Source organism: Pleurodeles waltl, chromosome 2_2 (genome assembly GCF_031143425.1).
Source record: "Pleurodeles waltl isolate 20211129_DDA chromosome 2_2, aPleWal1.hap1.20221129, whole genome shotgun sequence".
In the NCBI taxonomy this organism is placed as follows: Eukaryota; Metazoa; Chordata; class Amphibia; order Caudata; family Salamandridae; genus Pleurodeles; species Pleurodeles waltl.
The window spans coordinates 348,138,047-348,159,679 of record NC_090439.1 but is presented as its reverse complement, the minus strand read 5'-3'; the positions used below and the strand labels follow the sequence as shown (position 1 = coordinate 348,159,679).

Genomic DNA, 21,633 nt, shown 5'->3' with positions numbered 1-21,633 from the left:
CATCCAGAATCTGAAAGAAAAGAAATGTCTGGCACTCAAGCATAACTGTTAACTTTCATATAATAAACTGACGTTTTTTTAGATGGCCCATTTGAACCTTCTTGTCATTGGAGGATCTTCGGGAACTCCAGTGCCATCCAAAGAGTGATGCCAGAGAATTCTAGAGATTCAGGGGCTGACAAAGTGTTTGGTGGCAATAGAAAATCATGTTTTTACAGGGATTAAGGGGGTTATTCTAACTTTGGAGGAGTGTTAATCCGTCCCAAAAGTGACGGTAAAGTGACGGATATACCACCAGCCGTATTACGAGTTCCATAGGATATAATGGACTCGTAATACGGCTGGTGGTAAATCCGTCACTTTTCCGTCACTTTTGGGACGGATTAACACCTCCTCCAAAGTTAGAATAACCCCCTAAATCCGCTACACTATTCCTATAGTGGAGATATTCCCCCTTGGCAGAAAATACGGGTGTATACATTTCATCCACAAATCAGAGGACTTTCTGTTAGCATCAAACTCTAGCTGAGGCATGAATATCAATTCAAACATATGCCTTATGTATCAGAAGTAACTTGATAGACCATTTGACACTTCAAATACATTTTAGTGTTAACCATCTCTTTCACCAGTCAGTGGCAGCTGATCCTTCCGATGGCCACCCCGCCTGAAGTATATGAAATTAAGCCCCATGCTTCTTCAAGCTTCAGAAACAACTATGGCCCTCATTACAACTTTGACGGGCGGCGGAGGCCGCCCGCCAAAGTTGCGCCGCTGGAATACCGCACCGCGGTCTGAAGACCGCGGCCGGCATTCTGAGTTTCCCGCTGGGCAGGCGGGCGGCCGCCTTAAGGCCGCCCGCCAGCCCAGCGGGAAACAACCTTCCCACGAGGACGCCGGCTCGGAATCGAGCCGGCGGAGTGGGAAGGTGCGACGGGTGCTACTGCACCCGTCGCGTATTTCACTGTCTGCTATGCAGACAGTGAAATACAAGCGGGGCCCTCTTACGGGGGCCCCTGCAGTGCCCATGCCATTGGCATGGGCACTGCAGGGGCCCCCAGGGGCCCCGCGACACCCCCTACCGCCATCCTGTTCCTGGCGGGCGAACCGCCAGGAACAGGATGGCGGTAGGGGGTGTCAGAATCCCCAAGGCGGCGCAGCATGCTGCGCCGCCTTGGAGGATTCTGACGGGCAGCGGAAAACCGGCAGGAGACCGCCGGTTTTCCTGCACTGACCGCGGCCAAAGCGCCGCGGTCAGAATGCCCTAAGGGGCACCGCCAGGCTGTCGGCGGTGCTCCCGCCAACCGCGAGCCTGGCGGTCACAGACCGCCAGGCTCGTAATGAGGGCCTATGTTATCAACAGAAATCATAATTTCTTGTTATCAGACTAATACTTACAGGCAAAGCAGAGTCATCCTTTTTAATCCGCTGATTTTTGGGGAATTCTTGGATTTTGTTGTCAACTGCAATAGCCTCTGAGAAAGAGGCCTCGAAGGAGAGTTCTTCTGCCACTGATGGGCTAGCCTTTTCCAATCCATACTCCAGACAACTCTTAACTGTAATGAATAGAATGTATGAATGATGGCTTAACATATCAATTGACCAAGGTAAGCATAACTTGTATGTAATGATTTGTTTCTCAATCAGAGGATGGGCAGGTAAGTGCATTGATGAACCATGAATAAGAATCCATTAGTCATAGGATAACCAAAGCCTTTTTACTCAGAATTGATGGAAAGGGAAAATAAAATATGTACCACACTTAAAAAGATAAGGTATTAAAAAAATCACAAACCAGACATATAAAATATACAAAATATTAGACATATTATGCTAAGCAATAAAAAGCACAAAAACTATTATAGGACATAAGAATATTTGAACTTGGAGGTCAGGGCATGGCTCTAGACTAAAGAGAATCTATCTCCAGCTGCTCCACTGTAGGTCAGTATATGGGACAGTGGTACATTGCAAAGAATGAGAAGGCCGATCACCAGGGCATGGATATGCACTTTAAGGCGTTAGCTGACATGAGGCATCATCTCTCATAGCTGAACCCAGGGACATCTGCAGTTTCTAGCTGTGGAAGAGAGAACTGGTCCATGTGGCCAAAAGGAAGCCGATGAAGAAGCAAGTCTCAATGGTGGAGTGGAAGATCGTGAATGTTGCCGGGAGGAGGTACAATGCTTGTGGCCACATCGTGCACATCATGCACTTTCTGCCCTGAAGAACTTTGAGTGTGCAATGATCTGAGCCACACCTAGAACCAAGCATCAGGCTGTGGAGTGGCAGCCTAGGAAGAGATGTGAGCTCCCTCAGAGCAAATATATGAAGGTCTCGGAAGAGTGTGGGACCAGGGGTTGCTTGGCCAGGAGAACACAGCTGTGGGGAAGGCAATGGGCATCCACCAAGAGGTGAACTCAGGACGATAAAGTTGTTTTGCTCACTGTCTCCTTTGCTATGTTATACTGAGGATGTGGGAGGCCAATATAAGGTAATGTGTGGTGTGAGCATGACTGGAAAGGGGCTTGGGTATATCACCATTTAAAACTATAAAGCAGTGAGCCTGGTGAGGAGGATCCGGCCTTATGTGACAGTCTGCCTCTCTAGGTGAGGAGTCACGAGCACATCTACTCAGTTTTAGTCTGAAAAGGCTGAAGGTGGAGGGAAGAAGTGCCATGTAAGTGTGTAAGGTATGGGATGCAGCGTAATCACGGGTCATCTTGATTTCTACATAAAAAGCAAAGTCAGCAAGACCTACTCAGCTTCTTTGCAAGTGCTGTGTCCGAGGTGCGTTAGGTGAGTCAGCCCCTTCTCCTGGACTGACAGTGTGTGTAGACTGTCTAGCTGCTCATCAAATCTGACTCCATGGATTCCCTGGCCTCTTTGAAGAGAGAAAGAGAGATGATACAGGCCCAAACTAAACAGTCTGTGGAAGGATGTTGACTCACCAAGTTAAAGGCTAATGGAACTTGAAGCTACAGGTGAGAAGCAGACAGCAACAGAACCTGGCACTTCCAGGAAGATGAGGATGCTATAATGTGTGACAGAGACAGAACATCAGCATTGAGGCCCTGCTGAAGGAGTGGAGGTCCCACACCTGGAGACTTCCTTGGTTGGCCTGTTCACCGTGCTTCGGAATGATGATCAGAGGTGGAGAGACTTGATAGCATACACAGATTGGGGCCAAGAACAATGTTACAGACTGATAGATTTAGTTAGCTAATACTCCATGTGTGGTTTGTATGGTTATATCATTATCTGATCAGAATAAAATATGTTTAACAATAGAATGTTTGTCTATTGTTTGTTGTAGCTACCAATACACATTGCTGTTAAGTAGCTCAAAGTCATATGTGGAAGTTCTGGCTTTTTATGCCAAAGATAAAAAAGACATCTAAGTATGCAAAGTGTTTTTGCTAATGTCATTTCTTGTAGACCTGTGCCACACTGGGACTGTCCCCATCCCTCTAGCATTCAAACGGCAGTTTGAAGAGCTGCTCAGGATTTTATCATTCTTCACACGGGACAGCGACCTCATCAAACTATAATAATAAGTTTAGGTAGTGGTTGAGGGTAAAGGATAGCTGAAGGAGTCGCAGAGGCCAAGTGCAGAAAAACTGTCAACATGAGTAAGAGAAAACATTGTAGAAGCAACAGACAAAAATATGGAAGCACTGAAAATTCATAAAAACAATGGTGGGGAAGGATAGCTAAATGGACACTTACATCTGAAGACTGAGTGGAGCACATGAAAGTGAGAAGCAATTACAAAACAGCAGCATGTGCCCCTTAGTCATGCATGCAATCCAGTTCCCCAAAAAGTCCAATAGCGGTGCAATTAGCAAGGTATTAGCCTCTGTACATCATCAACCTATTCCAAATTGGTAGGTCCTCATTTCATTTACAATAATTGGTAATGCACCTAGTACTAATCATAACATCATGCTACAAATGCATTTGTTATATAGCAACACATTCAAAGGAAAAATGTTTTTGAAGTCAGGACGCTTTTTATACGTTCTTTAATTTCTTTTATTTTTCCAAATTCAGTTAAAATTTCACATCCAAGCAATTCAAGACAAATGTTTCAATATAACTCTTTCAGGTCATTCATCTTGATACAGAAACTTGCTATTACCGTGAATTATATGAAAGAAGTTATATTGACACATTTGTCTTGACAAAGTCCACATGTGGACAAAATACATTGGCTGCCAGTGAATTGATTGCATGTGAAATTTTAACTGAATGTGGGAAAATAAAAGAGGTTAAAGAACATATAAAAAGACATCCCGACTTGAAGAACCTTTTTTCTTTCAATGGGTTCCTATATAAGGAATTATTTTGTGGCATGATGTTATGATTAATTCTGGATGTATATCAAGTATAGTACATAAAGTGAGAAGGAACGCATGTGAGCATGTGGGTGACTAGTGCCTTCCACTTAATAGGTGGTGGAGCAGAAGATTAGGCCAAGAATCCAGAAATAAGGGGCTGAATGCTGGGAAAAGGAAGTTCATTCTAAGAATCACAGACATGAAGAAAAGACTAGTTAACGGGCATCAGATTTCAAAAGCAATGATCAACACAGTACACCTACATTTTGCGACGCGGTCTGCACAGGAGCTTAATCTACATGTGCTCTGCCAGAACAATGTGCAAGAATCGAGACAGCACTTCTTGATGGGACTGTAAGTGGTTTCCAATGTCGTGAATATACAATATGCAATATCCTTCAGAAGGAGTTGTGCTAGATGTGAAAACATTACCAGGGCGTTGTTAATGATAAAAAAATGAACAAGTATGATTGCTGAGTCCTGCTGATCTGCCTTTTTGTGTCAATGCGATTTTCACATTTGTTATATTAAGTATTTAATAATGTTCTATTTTTTTTAAACCACTATGATCGGACATTCTTAAAGTGGGTTTTTGTGGAATACCTAAGGCTGAATATAAAAGTCCTACACTGACACAAGGGCACGCATAAGGGTGCATTCTTTGCTTCACTATTTAGAAGGTGCTTGGAAATCTACTGTGTACTATATGCGGTTACTTATAATAAGAAACATGACTGTCGTTTCATGACGATGTACCTGGTTTCCACACTGGTTTGATCCGTGGCAGCTGCAAACCGTTAATTGGAATGGGAGATACTGGCATTGGATCGAACGTGGGCTGCAATAACAACAGGACATGACATGTAAACTTCAAATTCTTGTCCGACAAGCATAACAGAGTCACAATTTGCAGATACCCATAAAAAGCAAAAGTAAAGAAGGATTTTTTTCCATCGTGAACATATAAAAAAAACAGTTTATTTGAACAAGTGGCAACAAGATTTCCGATAACCACTTTATTTAAACGCATGAGACATTAAAAAACCCTTTTTATTTGCAAACATTTGACTTACGTGTGTAGGAGGCCATGATATAAGCAAGGACCAGTACGTGATTCACAGGTGTAATGAATAGGTGTCACTTTTTCAACACCCGCTTGTTGTGCAATGGGTATGTGTACATTAAATACAAATGATTTCCACCGGGGTCTGCAAAAGTGTGTTTTTACAGAGCAGAGGGCAAGAACAAGCAATGAAAATGAAATTAACACCCATAAAAGTTCCAACTTTAGGGTATTCAGGGATTTGAAGAAATGCGCTGTTCACACTTGTGCACCTGCCATCCACCAGAAAGCATTTGTTACACAGATGCAGAAAGTGTTGGAAATTGCAAACAGATTTTCACAGTTTCTTCAACATGTTTACCAGAGGAGATGCCATTTGTCTTAATAATATTTTTTACAAGAAGAACAATAGTCTATGTATATGGTTGAGGAAATAAGGAAAAGTAGTAGTATACTATGTCCAGGTTTATTCCTTTGTCACATGTCTAAATCACGACCATTGTGAGTAGCGCTATGCTTATATTTCGTCTGACATGGGGCCTGATCAGGGCCGGTCCTAGGGTTTGTGTGGCCCAGGGGGAAAATAGGAACATGAGGCCACTGTCAGATGTGACATCACTGGAAGTGACATCATAGGCAGGGACATCAACCGAACTTTAATGTTCTGGAATTGTTGAAACAGCTTTGCAAGAAAGCACCTACCTAGTGTGGATATCATTAACATGGCTAAAAATATAAATATTAATCCTAATAAAAATGTATATATTTCTTAAAGCTGTATTTTGGGAATACATAACATTAATCAAGCTGGCTGAAAAAGCTAGGCCTAGGTCTCTGCAAAACATATATGATTGCTACAATGATCACTAACTGTTTCCAGATTAGGGCATAATTACAATTTTAAGTCTGATTGTCCCATAACTACACAGTGGGACTTAAAATGACTACCATGCCTGGCTTTATGCCTCAAGATAAGGCATTTGGGCTTCAGCAGACATGGGGGATCAACACAAACAGCTACATGATATGTGGGGTAACTGACCTGCAAGAACTACAGCAAACAGAATATAAGAAGAGGAGACAACACAAATGTCATACATAGGTAGGGTGGCTAATATATTGGCAGGGGAAGCACCAAAAGCTGGCCTACACCTGCTAACAGAACATTTAAATATAGCAATTACTTTTAGACTCCATTTTTAAAAGATGAAAAAACATTTAAATAACTTAAAGATACATATAATGGATGGCTTAAAGGGAAAACAGTTTGGGGCTTGGGACAAAAAATTACTAAAGAAATACAATAAAGCAACAAAACAAAAAGGGCCTACTAAAATAGACTTTATACAGTGTACAGCTAAATGGAAAGGAAATGTAGCAATGCGGAATAGTTAGGTTGGGGGAGGTGGTTGTGACTTGCAGACTAACGCTAAAATAATAGCATAGACTTACCATTTAAAAGAATTAAGTCACATGTCCTTAATATCCGAAAAGACACTTGGCAAATCCAGAGGGCCAGAACTATGCCACTCGCCTCAAATTTAGCCTTAGAAATAATAACAAAATTGTGCCTATCCTCAGGTGAATCCATGGGATCTTGGTTAAAGAGATAATTGAATGCAAGGCCATTTCCATAATCCACAAGTCAATCCAGTCACCCCTAAGGTACTTAACCAAACACTTTTGGTCTTCCGGCCTCCAATGATACATCTCTCTTCCTTAACATATTGGCTACCTACTTGCATAGGCTCCGTGTTTGGAAGATCACTCAGTGTGCAAGATGTACTCTGTGGAATGTCCCCTCGCTTCACAGCTGCTCTTCTCCCACACCGCCCCAGCCTTCTGTACACTGCTCCTTCTTCCCCTCACCTCCCACAGGAGACCAATTCTAACTATGTTCCTGATAAGCAGTCACCTCCCAGGCCCCAAACTATCACTACTTGAGGTTTAGAATTATTTGTTGGGGAAGAGGCGCACATCATACTATGCATTCCCAGACTGGTCTATTGTCATTCTGCATATGACAATGAGCCTGGTGTCTTTGTAAGCACAGTCAGACAGACTGACCAACCTTAAGACTGTTGCATCATTTTGGGTTGTGCACCAGCAGACAAGCCAGCCCAAGCAAGGAGTTTATCCACAGTAATAAAACCATCTTCTCACCACATGGCCTGGTCACCGGGCCAACAGTCTGTGGATTCCATGCCTTTACTACTTGAATCTAGTCCCTCCGTTGGGCTCCACAGCACTTAAGTTTTGCAGGGGGATCACTGTCCAATATATCTTTGAAGACACTTTGCACACACAGATATTGTAAGACGTTTGTTTGGTACTGGCAGATTATTAGTCACAGAACACTTTTTATTGTTTCCTTCTATTACCAACTTCTCTAAATCAGTCCTTTTTAAAATACATAGCTAGGCTGTCTAAATAAGGTGCTAGTCTAGTATGATAAACACTGCATACATATTTGAGTTTCAACACCGTTATGACATCTTGGAGTGAGGTTTGACTTCTCGCTATTGCCACTGTTAAAGAGACAAGTTTCCAAAAGGAATAACACTTATGCATTTGAAATGAAATAGTCTTAAATTCTGAAACAGCAATCGGAAACAACGGTATTCACCACAGATGGTGCCAATTAATCACCTATTGTCCTTGACCTAGAGAAAAGGTCTCATAAGGTACTCCAACATTTTTCTGTTTACAGATCAATATTGGGACACGTTTGAGAAAATTGTAGCAAAGAAATGTCAGGTTACGGGGACAAGTTTTGAGCCAGCTGAAGGTTTTTTGAACAGAGAAACAACAACAACTTGTTTAGTTTTGACTTTGGTAGGAGTGTATGACAAGGCAAGCAAGATATTGCAAATGGAGTTGATGGTAGGAGCTATGATGTCTAGATATCTGGTCTGGACATTTGCAGGAAAGAGTGGCAGTGGGAGTGAGATTTAATAGAAAGGTCAAGAGAGTGATAGAGTATCCAGAGAACAGGCTGAAATTTAACAGACACATTAAGGATGGTTCAAGATCACAATCCTTTGTGAAGGATAACACATGCCTCTCAAAAATAAGACTTTTTTATTTTAGTTTACAGGAAAATAAAGAGATATTTTCCAGCCTGTTACTTTTTTCCTGATTCTGCCCACTTACATCCACCTCAACACTCCATGCTCCACTTTTCACCTCAATTATTGCCCAGCCTCTTACCTACTCCTGCTGCTTCAGACCCCTCTTACATCCACTTCACCCCTCCACTATCTCCTGTTTCTGTATCTATCCACACACATCATACATTCTCTCTTTGATTCTGTCACTCTTGCACCCATCTTTCCCCTCAATGGTATACTCCTTTCCTCTAATTTTTTCACTCAACCTCTCACTTTCTCTTGCCTCAACGTTTTGCCGGTTCTCCACCTCCCATATCCACATCTTCTCTCTGTTTGCTGCTCTTTACCACTCTTCTCTCTAGCCTCTTACCTTATTTCAATTGTTTTCTTACTTTGCATCCATCTCTCCCCTTCCACCCTCACACTTTCCAAATGTTTTTTTATATTTTGCATGGTTTCTACCCCCTTACATGAATCTCTTGTGCATGCTTTTATTGGTGGGCAAGCCACTGAAAACTTGAGCCAGAGGCCTGGCTCTGCTCAGTTCAAGGTGCTCTTGTAACCTGAGCCCAAATTGAGCCAAGCTTTCACAGGAGGCAATGTGGCCAAGTGCCTATAGCTGCCCACCCTGCATCAAAGTGGACAAGTTCTTATGTCCATTGCCAATGTTTGCGCTATGTAAAACTGCCAAAAATACAATGTGGCCCCTCCCTGTCATCCAGCACTCCAGTCTCATCGTCCAAGAATTAAAGATGAAGAGTTAAGGTTTAATGACATAAAGAGATACCTATGTAGTAGTTGAATTGCACAGTAAGAAAAATCTAGGATCAATCCTGGCTTTCCTTTTTGATCAAATTGTGTGACCCTAGGCAAATGCTTTATTTCACCAGCCTCTATTTTGTTCATTATCAGACATCAGAACCCATTCCAATATGTGCAGTCAGTGTGTGTGCTGTACAACACTTCAGTTGTTTGATGTAATAGACTGTAATTTTGCTGCATGCTTAATAAGAATGCAGCTCACATACAGGGCACATAAACCCTGACATGCCTTTTAGTCAGTGCCACTGGAACGATTTGCTTTTACGATTGGTGCATTTTCCACATAATCAAGGATTTGTCACATTTGTGGCATAAGCCATCTGCTCCATGATCTGTAGCTTTTTTTTAAAGAAGAAAAATACTCTTGTTTGTAGCTCAAACTGATTAAACATTACTAAGAACACAGTAATACTTGTAGCTGCACAGTAGAAAGCCCTTCAGAAAGATTAACAAGTCATCTTTATATTGCTTACTGCTGTGCTAGGATGAATGACAAAATAATGAGGTAATACTATCACAAAATGTGCCGCAATCTGCCACATAATTTGCCCTTTCTTGCTGCATAAATAAGTAAATCCAGCCATCTAATTTGGCACTTTCTTGCCACATAAATGCAGTGGCCCTGCTCTTAGTTCCCTAATACCATCATCTTCAGGGCAGGGCCTGCAATGTTCCCAAGTTCATGTTAAAAAACTCTCACTTTTACTAAATATGTCTCAATGCAGTAATATAATCCCATGTACCAAGGTAAAAAATGTCTGTGCGTTAAAGAACTGTGGGCCTCATTCTGAGGCTGGCGGGCGGCGGTAGCCGCCCGCCTGGCGGGAACCGCCATATGGCCGCTCCGCGGTCGAAAGACCGCGGAGGCCATTCTGGCTTTCCCGCTGGGCTGGCGGGCGACCGCCAGAAGGCAGCCCGCCAGCCCAGCGGGAAACCCCTTCCCACGAGGAAGCCGGCTCCGAATGGAGCCGGCGGAGTGGGAAGGTGCGACGGGTGCAGTTGCACCCGTACCGAATTTCAGTGTCTGCTAAGCAGACACTGAAATTCTTTGTGGGGCCCTCTTACGGGGGCCCCTGCAGTGCCCATGCCATTGGCATGGGCACTGCAGGGGCCCCCAGGGGCCCCACGACACCCCATACCGCCATCCTGTTCATGGCGGGCGAACCGCCAGGAACAGGATGGCGGTATGGGGTGTCGGAATCCCCATGGCGGCGCAGGATCCCTGAGGGCAGCGAAAAACCGGCGGGAGACCGCCGGTTTTCCTGTTCTGACCGCGGCCAAACCGCCGCGGTCAGAATGCCCTGCGGGGCACCGCCAGCCTGTTGGCGGTGCTCCCGCCGACAATGACCCCCTGTGTGTTTTTAAAAAAAATGTGATGATGCCTGACTCCCTTCCTCTAATCTAGGTAAAGGGACATTTTAATATATTTTTTTGTGAGCCCTGCCAGACAATTTGTGTTTCCTTCAAGCAAGGGCATGGTTTACTTCGCACCTAAGGGCCAATCTAATCACTGTAATCATGCAGATGCAGCGATTGGATTTCTGATGCCCTTTCAGCCCATGGATGAGAGGTCTCGGTGGGGCCTCTCCTTTGGGCCTCGCAGTGATGAACCACTGCTGCTCCCTGAGCTCATAACTTTGAAGTTTTTTAACAGGAGGTGCAAGCCCCCTGGTTATGAGCAGGCGCAGGGCCCTGGGCTGTTGCCCACACTTTCCATGCATCGCACCGGCTCTGGGCCTGATTTAGAAGTCAGTGGAGGAATACTCCATCACAAATGAGACGTATATCCCATCCGCAGAATTACAATCCCCATAGGATAGAATGGGACCAAAATATGCCGAATAGGATATCTGTCACGTTTATTCCCCTCCGCCGACTTCTAAATCAGGCCCTATGGTTTGGGAATTTTTGTTAACAAAATCAATACTTCAGAAAGTCAAACAATTTAAGTTTCAAGAAGTATTTTCCTTTCAGTAAATAAATATACTTTGAAGGTGTTCATCTGCTGAACTACTGAATGATAAAGACTCAGATATACGAACAAGTAAAAAAAAGATGAGCGATGATTTGACTGTTGGGATTCTCAGAGATCCTTGTTGAAAAGGCAAACTCTGACTGTCAAGCTCTAAAGCCACTTTCTGTGGTATCCTGCAATACCAATGTGGTATGTAGCAATGTGATAGCTCTCAGTAATTCCTGGATTGGGGAATGTTGTGGTATTCTCAGTTTTCCTCTGAGCATCCCCTAGGAGTCAAAGTTACCACATCCAATTCCGTATTCATTTTTTGGCCATTTCTCACCTGGGAATTTTGTCAGCGTCTGGCTGATACAACCTTGCAATCAGACGTGAATGCATAGAGGGATAACTGCAATAGACATTGGGCCAGATGTACAAAATCATTTTTTTTATCGCAAACTATCCAATTCAAAATTTGCAGTTGAAAAATACTTTTACAATGTACTAAACCCAATTTAGGAATCAATAACTTTGTACTGACTCCTACAATGGGTTTAAAAATGGATAAGGAATCTCTTCCACAAAGAGTTTCTTATCCATATGTATCAATAGTTTACGACTGAAATAGGAGTTGTAAACCATAGTAAAGTTACAGACCCCTAAGTTGGGGTGGTAACCCAGTCATAAAAGGGATCAGGTTTCTTCGGGACCCCTTTCACTTTGTGAATGTTAAAAATTATTTTTCGGAAGTAGGCAGTGGTCTATGGAACCAATGCAAACTATCATACAAACTGGAAAAAACTAAACTTTTCTTTTTAAATGCCGCCCGGATTCCTTTAAGGAAAATGTGCTGCATGAATAAAAATGTTATTGAATGTGATCACAGTCATGGTGACGGTGGTCTGCTTGATCCAGGCAGACCACCATCCCTGTGAAGGGACACAGTCGTAGTGAACGCCAACTTGCAACCTCCCTCATAAACGTCCATAAGGTAGGTCAGATTGTGACTCGCTACAATTTGAATTTTTAAGAACTGACCTATTAGTATGTACATAGGTCAGTTTGTAAAAATATTTACTGTTCATAGAAATACTGGTTGCAGTTTGTGACCAGTATTTTGCAACTAGACATTCATACATTTGGACCATAGGGGTTTAGCAAGAGGTCCAATGAAAGCAATGTAAATGGGACCTCTTAGGTTGTAAAAGACAACCCTAATTGGGGTGCAATCAGCCCTGCACAGCTGTGGGACATGGTGACATTTTGTTTGATCCCCTAATGATATTTACAGATCCTTCAGGAACAAAAGATTTCCATCTTAGCACCCCAAGTCAAAACGTCCCATCATGCAAGCTTTGTCCCTGTAAGTGGCAGAAGCTTCAATGTCAAACAAGCTTAAAAACCCATATATATGCAAAATAAAAATTGGCAACTATATTTAAAAATATAGCAATAAAGGAGTATCCTTGCAGCCCAGATGCACCAGTCCTGGCACTGAAGTGCAGTTTTTTTCATGCGAATCTGCACATTGGGGAATTTCCCATCATTAACAAGGCAAGACAGCCAATGACATGAGTGTGCTGACTCATTGCCCCAAGCATTAATGCTACAGTGAGAGGAAGCAAAATCTGAATGACACCTGGGTCGGCCACAGGGTGACTGCATGTCCCTTTAAGTATTGACATATGTTTGTGTTGTTATTATCACTTAAAAAAAAAAAAGAGGCATCTGGAGAAAGGAACATTGGAAGAGGCATGCAGTTGTAGGTCTCCACCCTCTTTTGCAGTAAGCACAAAACAATAGCGTAATAAGCTATTACAGAGAAGAAGAACACTGCTAAGGGGTGAGCATACAAAGCAGGTGCAGGGGAGGTTGCAAGTGGCATGTAAAGGCAAAAATACAAATATTGAAAGTCTTGGAGTCAGAATGTAACTAGTAAAATGCACTTTGCTTATTTTATTGTGGCACTGCATAGCATTGGCTGAGACAGATGAGCCTTAGATTTCAACTCATTCCCATTTGTCAACCCTCCTGGACACATTTTCACCCTCCATGTAAGCAAAATACCTCCCTTAAACTTCAACTGGATCATTTCATTGAAAACCTAGTGTTAGTGTCAGTATCCATGTGTTGTAGTATCCCCTTGTCAATGTCTCACCCTTACTGTTTGTGAGCTTGTAACTGTCCCTCTCTTTCTTTCCCCTGACAGTCTATCAGGGTCAGTGTCCCTATTTCCCCATCTACCATGCTCTAGTGTCAGTGCCCCAATGTCAGTCTTCCAGTGTCAATGTCCATATTGCAGCTTTTTTGTGTCATTGATTATGTGCCAATGTCAGCATCATGGTATCAAAGTCCCGATGTCAGTTTCAGTGTCTCCCTGTCAGTGTCCTGTAGCTGAAGTGTTTGTGTATGTGTTACTGTGGCAGTAATCTGTTGCACTGCCCAAACACCTTGTCAGTGTCACAAAGTCAGTGCCGATGCCTGCGTTCCTATGTCATTTTCTCCTTCTTGGTGTTCTTGGGGCAGTATCCCAGTGACCCATGTCAATAACTGTGAGAAGGTAGCCTCTTTCTAGCCTTGTTACCCCCACTTTCGGCCTGTTTGTGAGTGTATGTCAGGATGTTTGTCACTGTTTTCACTGTCTCACTGGGATCCTGATGGCTAGGCCCCAGTGCTCATAGTGAAAACACTATGTTTTCAGTGTGTTTGTTATGTGTCACTGGGACCCTGCTAGTCAGGACCCCAGTGCTCATAAGGTTGTGGCCTATATGTATGTGTCACTGGGACCCTGTCACACAGGGCCCCAGTGCTCATAGGTGTGCATGTATGTGTTCCCTGTGTGGTGCCTAACTGTCTCACTGAGGCTCTGCTAACCAGAACCTCAGTGGTTATGCTCTCTCATTACTTTTAAATTGTCACTAACAGGCTAGTGACCATTTTTACCAATTTACATTGGCTTACTGGAACACCCTTATAATTCCCTAGTATATGGTACTGAGGTACCCAGGGTATTGGGGTTCCAGGAGATCCCTATGGGCTGCAGCATTTCTTTTGCCACCCATAGGGAGCTCTGACAATTCTTACACAGGCCTGCCACTGCAGCCTGAGTGAAATAACGTCCACGTTATTTCACAGCCATTTTACACTGCACTTAAGTAACTTATAAGTCACCTATATGTCTAACCTTTACCTGGTAAAGGTTAGGTGCAAAGTTACTTAGTGTGAGGGCACCCTGGCACTAGCCAAGGTGCCCCCACATTGTTCAGAGCCAATTCCCTGAACTTTGTGAGTGCGGGGACACCATTACACGCGTGCACTACATATAGGTCACTACCTATATGTAGCTTCACAATGGTAACTCCGAATATGGCCATGTAACATGTCTATGATCATGGAATTGCCCCCTCTATGCCATCCTGGCATAGTTGGCACAATCCCATGATCCCAGTGGTCTGTAGCACAGACCCTGGTACTGCCAAACTGCCCTTCCTGGGGTTTCACTGCAGCTGCTGCTGCTGCCAACCCCTCAGACAGGCAGCTGCCCTCCTGGGGTCCAGCCAGGCCTGGCCCAGGATGGCAGAACAAAGAACTTCCTCTGAGAGAGGGTGTGACACCCTCTCCCTTTGGAAAATGGTGTGAAGGCAGGGGAGGAGTAGCCTCCCCCAGCCTCTGGAAATGCTTTGTTGGGCACAGATGTGCCCAATTCTGCATAAGCCAGTCTACACCGGTTCAGGGACCCCTTAGCCCCTGCTCTGGCGCGAAACTGGACAAAGGAAAGGGGAGTGACCACTCCCCTGACCTGCACCTCCCCTGGGAGGTGGCCAGAGCTCCTCCAGTGTGCTCCAGACCTCTGCCATCTTGGAAACAGAGGTGCTGCTGGCACACTGGACTGCTCTGAGTGGCCAGTGCCACCAGGTGACGTCAGAGACTCCTGCTGATAGGCTCCTTCAGGTGTTAGTAGCCTATCCTCTCTCCTAAGTAGCCAAACCCTCTTTTCTGGCTATTTAGGGTCTCTGTCTCTGGGGAAACTTTAGATAACGAATGCAAGAGCTCATACGAGTTCCTCTGCATCTCTCTCTTCACCTTCTGATAAGGAATCGACTGCTGACCGCGCTGGAAGCCTGCAAACCTGCAACATAGTAGCAAAGACGACTACTGCAACTCTGTAACGCTGATCCTGCCGCCTTCTCGACTGTTTTCCTGCTTGTGCATGCTGTGGGGGTAGCCTGCCTCCTCTCTGCACCAGAAGCTCCGAAGAAATCTCCCGTGGGTCGACGTAATCTTCCCCCTGCAACCGCAGGCACCAAAAAGCTGCATTACCGGTCCCTTGGGTCTCCTCTCAGCACGACGAGCGAGGTCTCTCGAATCCAGCGACTCTGTCCAAGTGACCCCCACAGTCCAGTGACTCTTCAGCCCAAGTTTGGTGGAGGTAAGTCCTTGCCTCACCTCGCTGGGCTGCATTGCTGGGAACCGCGACTTTGCAGCTACTCCGGCCCCTGTGCACTTCCGGCGGAAATCCTTTGTGCACAGCCAAGCCTGGGTCCACGGCACTCTAACCTGCATTGCACGACTTTCTAAGTTGGTCTCCGGCGACGTGGGACTCCTTTGTGCAACTTCGGCGAGCACCGTTTCACGCATCCTCGTAGTGCCTGTTTCTGGCACTTCTCCGGGTGCTACCTGCTTCAGTGAGGGCTCTTTGTCTTGCTCGACGTCCCCTCTCTCTTCAGGTCCAATTTGCGACCTCCTGGTCCCTACTGGGCCCCAGCAGCGTCCAAAAACGCCAAACGCACGATTTGCAGCTAGCAAGGCTTGTTGGCGTCCTTCCAGGCGGGAAAACACTTCTGCACGACTCTCCAAGGCGAGAGGGATCCATCCACCAAAGGGGAAGTCTCTAGCCCTTTTCGTTCCTGCAGAAACCTCAGCTTCTTCTGTCCAGTAGAAGCTTCTTTGCACCCGCAGCTGGCATTTCCTGGGCATCTGCCCATCTCCGACTTGCTTGTGACTTTTGGACTTGGTCCCCTTGTTCCACAGGTACCCTAGATTGGAAATCCACAGTTGTTGCATTGCTGGTTTGTGTCTTTCCTGCATTATTCCTCTAACACGACTACTTTGTCCTTAGGGGAACTTTAGTGCACTTTGCACTCACTTTTCAGGGTCTTGGGGAGGGTTACTTTTCTAACTCTCACTATTTTCTAATAGTCCCAGCGACCCTCTACAAGGTCACATAGGTTTGGGGTCCATTTGTGGTTCGCATTCCACTTTTGGAGTATATGGTTTGTGTTGCCCCTATCCCTATGTTTCCCCATTGCATCCTATTGTAACTATACATTGTTTGCACTGTTTTCTAAGACTATACTGCATATTTTTGCTATTGTGTATATATATCTTGTGTATATTTCCTATCCTCTCACTGAGGGTACACTCTAAGATACTTTGGCATATTGTCATAAAAATAAAGTACCTTTATTTTTAGTATAACTGTGTATTGTGTTTTCTTATGATATTGTGCATATGACACTAGGTGGTACTGTAGTAGCTTCACACGTCTCCTAGTTCAGCCTAAGCTGCTCTGCTAAGCTACCATTATCTACCAGCCTAAGCTGCTAGACACCCTATACACTAATAAGGGATAACTGGGCCTGGTGCAAGGTGCAAGTACCCCTTGGTACTCACTACAAGCCAGTCCAGCCTCCTACAATAACCTTCTGTCAGTACCCTACTGTTGAGTCCTCCCAGTCAGTGCCCATGTTTTAGTGTTCCTAGTATCACTGTGTTACTATATCACAGCTGTAAATCTACAAGTGTCAGTTCCCCAGGCCATTGTGCCAGCATCATTGTTTATGCTCTCTGTCAAAGTTCTAGCATCATGGACCCCAAGTCAATATACACATGTTAGAGTTGGTTCTCCTGTGTCAGGTGTCCTAGTATGTGTGTCTCAGTGTCAGTGTCCAAACGTCCTGGTGTCAGTTTTTCCATGTGATTGCTACCACCCATTAGTCAGTGTCCTAATGTCAAATCTTGTGATAGATGGTGAGATTCCAGGGCCCATACCCATGTCAACATACCCATGTCAGATTTAGTACCACCATGTCAATGTTTTAGTGCCTATTTTGCAGCAGTAGTATCTCTATATTGGTGTCACTGTGTCAGCACTGCTTTCAGTATCCACGTCAGTACAATATTGTTGTGTCCCTCATTAGTGTCCCTATGTATTGTCACTGTTATGATATTATGTCTTTGTGTCAGTATTCTTGTGTCCTAGCATCCCTGAGTCAGTGCTCCAGTGAAACTATCACACACTAGTAATCCAGTATTCATGTTTGGGCCCCATGTTAGTGTTCCATTATCAAGGTTTCCATGTTAGTACTGATGCTCCTGTTTCAGCATGCTCTGAGCCAGTGCCCTAGTGTCAGAATTGGATTTACCTTTGTAAGTATCATAGTAACAGTGCCTATTTGCCAGTTTCCCTATGTCAATGTCCCCTTGTTAGTGTCCTAGTGTCCCCTTGTTAGTGTCCTAGTGTCAGTGTTCACCTGTCTCTGTACCCATGCTAATATCCTCATGTCTGTGTTCATGCTCATGCAACAGGGTGCACGTGACAGTGTTGCTGCCCTGTATTAACGTTTGTACTTTTGTGTCCGTTTCCTGGAATCAGCATGGGTCCTCTTGTTTCAGTGTACTAACCTTAGTATCCAAAATAATGTCATTGTTTGGTTATAAATAAGACTTCTAGTTTTCCATATTTCCATATGTTTTCAATAAATACTGACAGAAAACCATTTAGTTAACTGTCTGCATTTATTTGTAAATATGGAAAATATGCCTACTTTTGAGTGATCTACATATACTGACAGCTAGACCAATAGCTGTCCAGTCTGACACAAAGGAAATTTAAAAAAGGGCACGTTTTCCTAATGAATCTTAAAACAGTTGTGAATTTGCACATGCAAAACAACAACAATGTCATATGGGTGTATTGCATTTGTAAGTTGCTTTATATGGCCTATTAAGCACTAAAACTCATGAAGCATTTAATTGTAAGTATTACTTTATTGGTTAAATAAATGTGGAGGCATACTAGTGATAGATATACAATTTTGCTGATACGTTAATAGAAGTTACCATATGGCGAATTATAAATCTTCATTTAAAAGCCTAACAGAGAAATTAACATTTGTTCTGGACATCGCGTTTTGCCATGAAAAGATGTTGTGTATTTGTATTCAAGTGAACTACTGACATTAATATTAAAAGCATAATTTTAGTGAATAGCAGAGATGACAAGTTTATTATGAGTATTAAATGAACATCAATTAATCGTAATTATATTGATTTAAATGATTCATTAATACGAGTTACATGTGTGCAGAAAATACAAGCATGTTTAAACTGTTACTAATGTCGTATAAAACAACTGCAATTAAGTCATTTGCTTGGCCTATTTGATTTAAAATGTAAGATGCGCAATAGGATTTATGTTGCATTAGCATGTATTTAGCTTTTCTTATGTAGACTAGGCCTGAAGATTCATTTTGCAGCAGTAGTGGAAGAAATGCAAATTCATCATGTTTCCTTTGACCTGAATTGATTTGTAGGTTGCTGATGTGTTGGTGAATGCCCTATTGTATAAAAGATAGAGCACATGCCTTGATTAATAACAAATGTAACAATATTTATTCTAGCTGTTGAACAAGAAAGGAAGAATTATTGAAACTCCTATGAGAACTGTTGGAATCATCCTTTGTACCATGAGAAAGAATTGTAAAGTTGCAATCAATGAATAAGTGTTATATTTGTCAGAACTATATGAATTCATTGAGATGACTTTGCATGCTCCCTGAGAAAATCCGGAATAGTTGCAAACTTGATCAAACATTAGATATTGATCAATTTGCGCATGATGGGTCCACACAGTCAACCAATCATAACTTAATGGACATTTCTAGTTATGGAGAGACTTCTCAAATTACTACTCAGTCTGAGAGAGTTCTTCTTGGGTGTTCAAGCTGTCACCTCCTATTCCTCTCCAATTCTTCTGTCACTTTTAGTTTTTATTTCATGGCTTTCCCTTTAGCCTATTTGCCCCATTTGATTATGTTGTTCAGTACTAATATGTCTAATAAATTCAGAACTGCTGACCTAATCTATGTGCAGCCCATGTCTGCACTGCTGTGATGCTGCTGTCAACTGATGCTGGGAAGTTGTGAATGCTCTGTCTCAACAAATCTTTCCTGTCTGCTGTCCCATGAGGAGAGGTATAATCTGAAATGTGGTTTCTTATTTCATTTTCAGCTTAGATGATTACACCCCTGTAGTTTTTTAGTGAGTTACCCTAGTAAAATGAATTTTCTAAATTATTTTGGGCCTGATTCTAACTTTGGAGGACGGTGTTAAACCGTCCCAAAAGTGGCGGATATACCACCTACCGTATTACGAGTTCCATAGGATATAATGGACTCGTAATACGGTAGGTGGTATATCCGCCACTTTTGGGACGGTTTAACACCGTCCTCCAAAGTTAGAATCAGGCCCATTGTTTCTTCTTTGGTTTTTCCTGCATGTGTTAGTCCATCCCCACACATGCAAGTCCAAATTCGTATTAAGGATAGGATGGCCCATCCCTGAAAAGTGATTGTTATTAATTAATTGTTGATGATTTTGCAGATGTCACCATCATCTGCTTTGAAATCTGATTTTGATGTGCATATTATAGTTTTGTTAATTTGTGTTATTCTCTTGGAGTGTCTAATAGCATTGTTATTTAGTAGGCTTAATCTCTTTAGACGTTTTGGTCAGCCTATGATTTTTACGGATATCTATAATTTAGTTTTGCGCAACATCTATGTTACATTAACTTTGTGGTTGTAATAAAGTTTCAAAACTTGTATTTAGTTTGAAGTTTGATTTTGTGTTGAAATTGGTCATGGTGTTTACAATTGTTTCTGTTTTTTGTTATTGATCTGTGTTGAAGGAATCTGATTACCACACTCCTCACTGAGTCCACAGATTTGGGAGACCTCTAGTGAAGGAGGAAAAAGTTGTGGTGTCTCAACAGAGCGTGTGTGGTTTCTGAACCCGAGGCTGGAAGAAAACCTCTGCAAGCGCTCCAGCACTAGTTTCCAGTTTATTTTTAATAAAGCACAAAACAAATACAAATAAACACACATAATAAGAGCAAAACATAAATTTTGATAATTACAGAGAGAAAGGTCTAACAATAAATACAATAAAACCAGGAGTGCTACTTGTAAACTACTTATACCATCCAAGGTCCACTTTTAAGCTCTAAGTGGTGGAAGAGCCCTGAGGGCTGTGAGTATAAATATATGAGAGGTCTTGTGATCTGAAAAAAAATGGATCAGGGACAATGAGTGCTCTAAGAAGAATAAGCTAAAAACGCATGTATTTCACTAATGATTACAGTGACTCATGCAGCATTATGATTATCCTACACATCGCATTAATTTGTGTAGATGGCCATGGATAGTAAATTTCACTGATCAAGACAAAATGAAATAAATAGTTAAATATTTGTTTCACAATTCAGTGCAATGCAATTTTAGCTTCCATGTTGTCAGCACAAGTAAAGGTAGTCTTAACATGAGCTAAGCTTTTGTTTTGAAAGCACTTTTTGGCCACCTGCATGTAGAACGGCCAAGCATTATATTGGATTGCCTAATCAGGTCCCATAGTGGCAAAATCACTGACCCTTTGATAATACTCTCAGTGTGCCAGACATGTCATGTGTGCCACAAATGATAGCTGTCAATTCACAGACAGGATTTGGCAATTTTTACAAACACAGTTACTGAAGTGGTAAATCCACCTAAGGATATCCTTTTTGGATGCAATAAGTATGGAGAAGGAATGGCAACATTAGTATTGCTATGGGAATGCTGAATGCGTATGTTCACAACACCCACAAGGTAGTACTTTCTGTGGATATTCACAGACATCAATAAATCTTTCCTCACTCTAACTGCATATGTACATCAAAAAGTTTAGTGTGGTTAGGGAGAGAAAGGATCCAGCCAATATATTATATCATATCTTCAAACTCTACTAGTAAGCTCAGTCCACATTGACCTTTATCTGATACGGGTCAGATCTATGGAATATGAAAAGGCAATCAAATTTCTTTTCAACACACCAATTTAACACTGTCCAGCAAAAATCCCAGAATGCTGAAGGGACCCAGATTCCAAAAGCATCTTGGCACCATACAAACAGTGAGAATGCCCTACACAATTGTGATCAGTTTAGCAAATCATAACATAACTTAGGAAACAATATGTACACTTGAGAATTTACCCTAATCCCATGGCCTTAAATTTTCTGCTC

The 21,633-nt window shown here is 42.9% G+C and overlaps 1 protein-coding gene across 7 annotated transcripts in view; it reads right to left on the bottom strand.

Moving 5' to 3' along the window:
- The window catches only part of ARHGAP28 (Rho GTPase activating protein 28), a 1,060,144-nt gene that overhangs the window by 167,970 nt on the left and 870,541 nt on the right, over positions 1 to 21,633 (bottom strand). For all 7 annotated transcript variants that reach the window (XM_069219852.1, XM_069219851.1, XM_069219849.1 and 4 more), the window contains 2 exons: positions 5,097 to 5,178; positions 1,399 to 1,556 (listed from right to left, as the gene is read on the bottom strand). In XM_069219852.1, the coding sequence (XP_069075953.1) occupies positions 1,399 to 1,556; positions 5,097 to 5,178 (240 nt within the window). The remainder of the gene's footprint in view (positions 1 to 1,398; positions 1,557 to 5,096; positions 5,179 to 21,633) is intronic.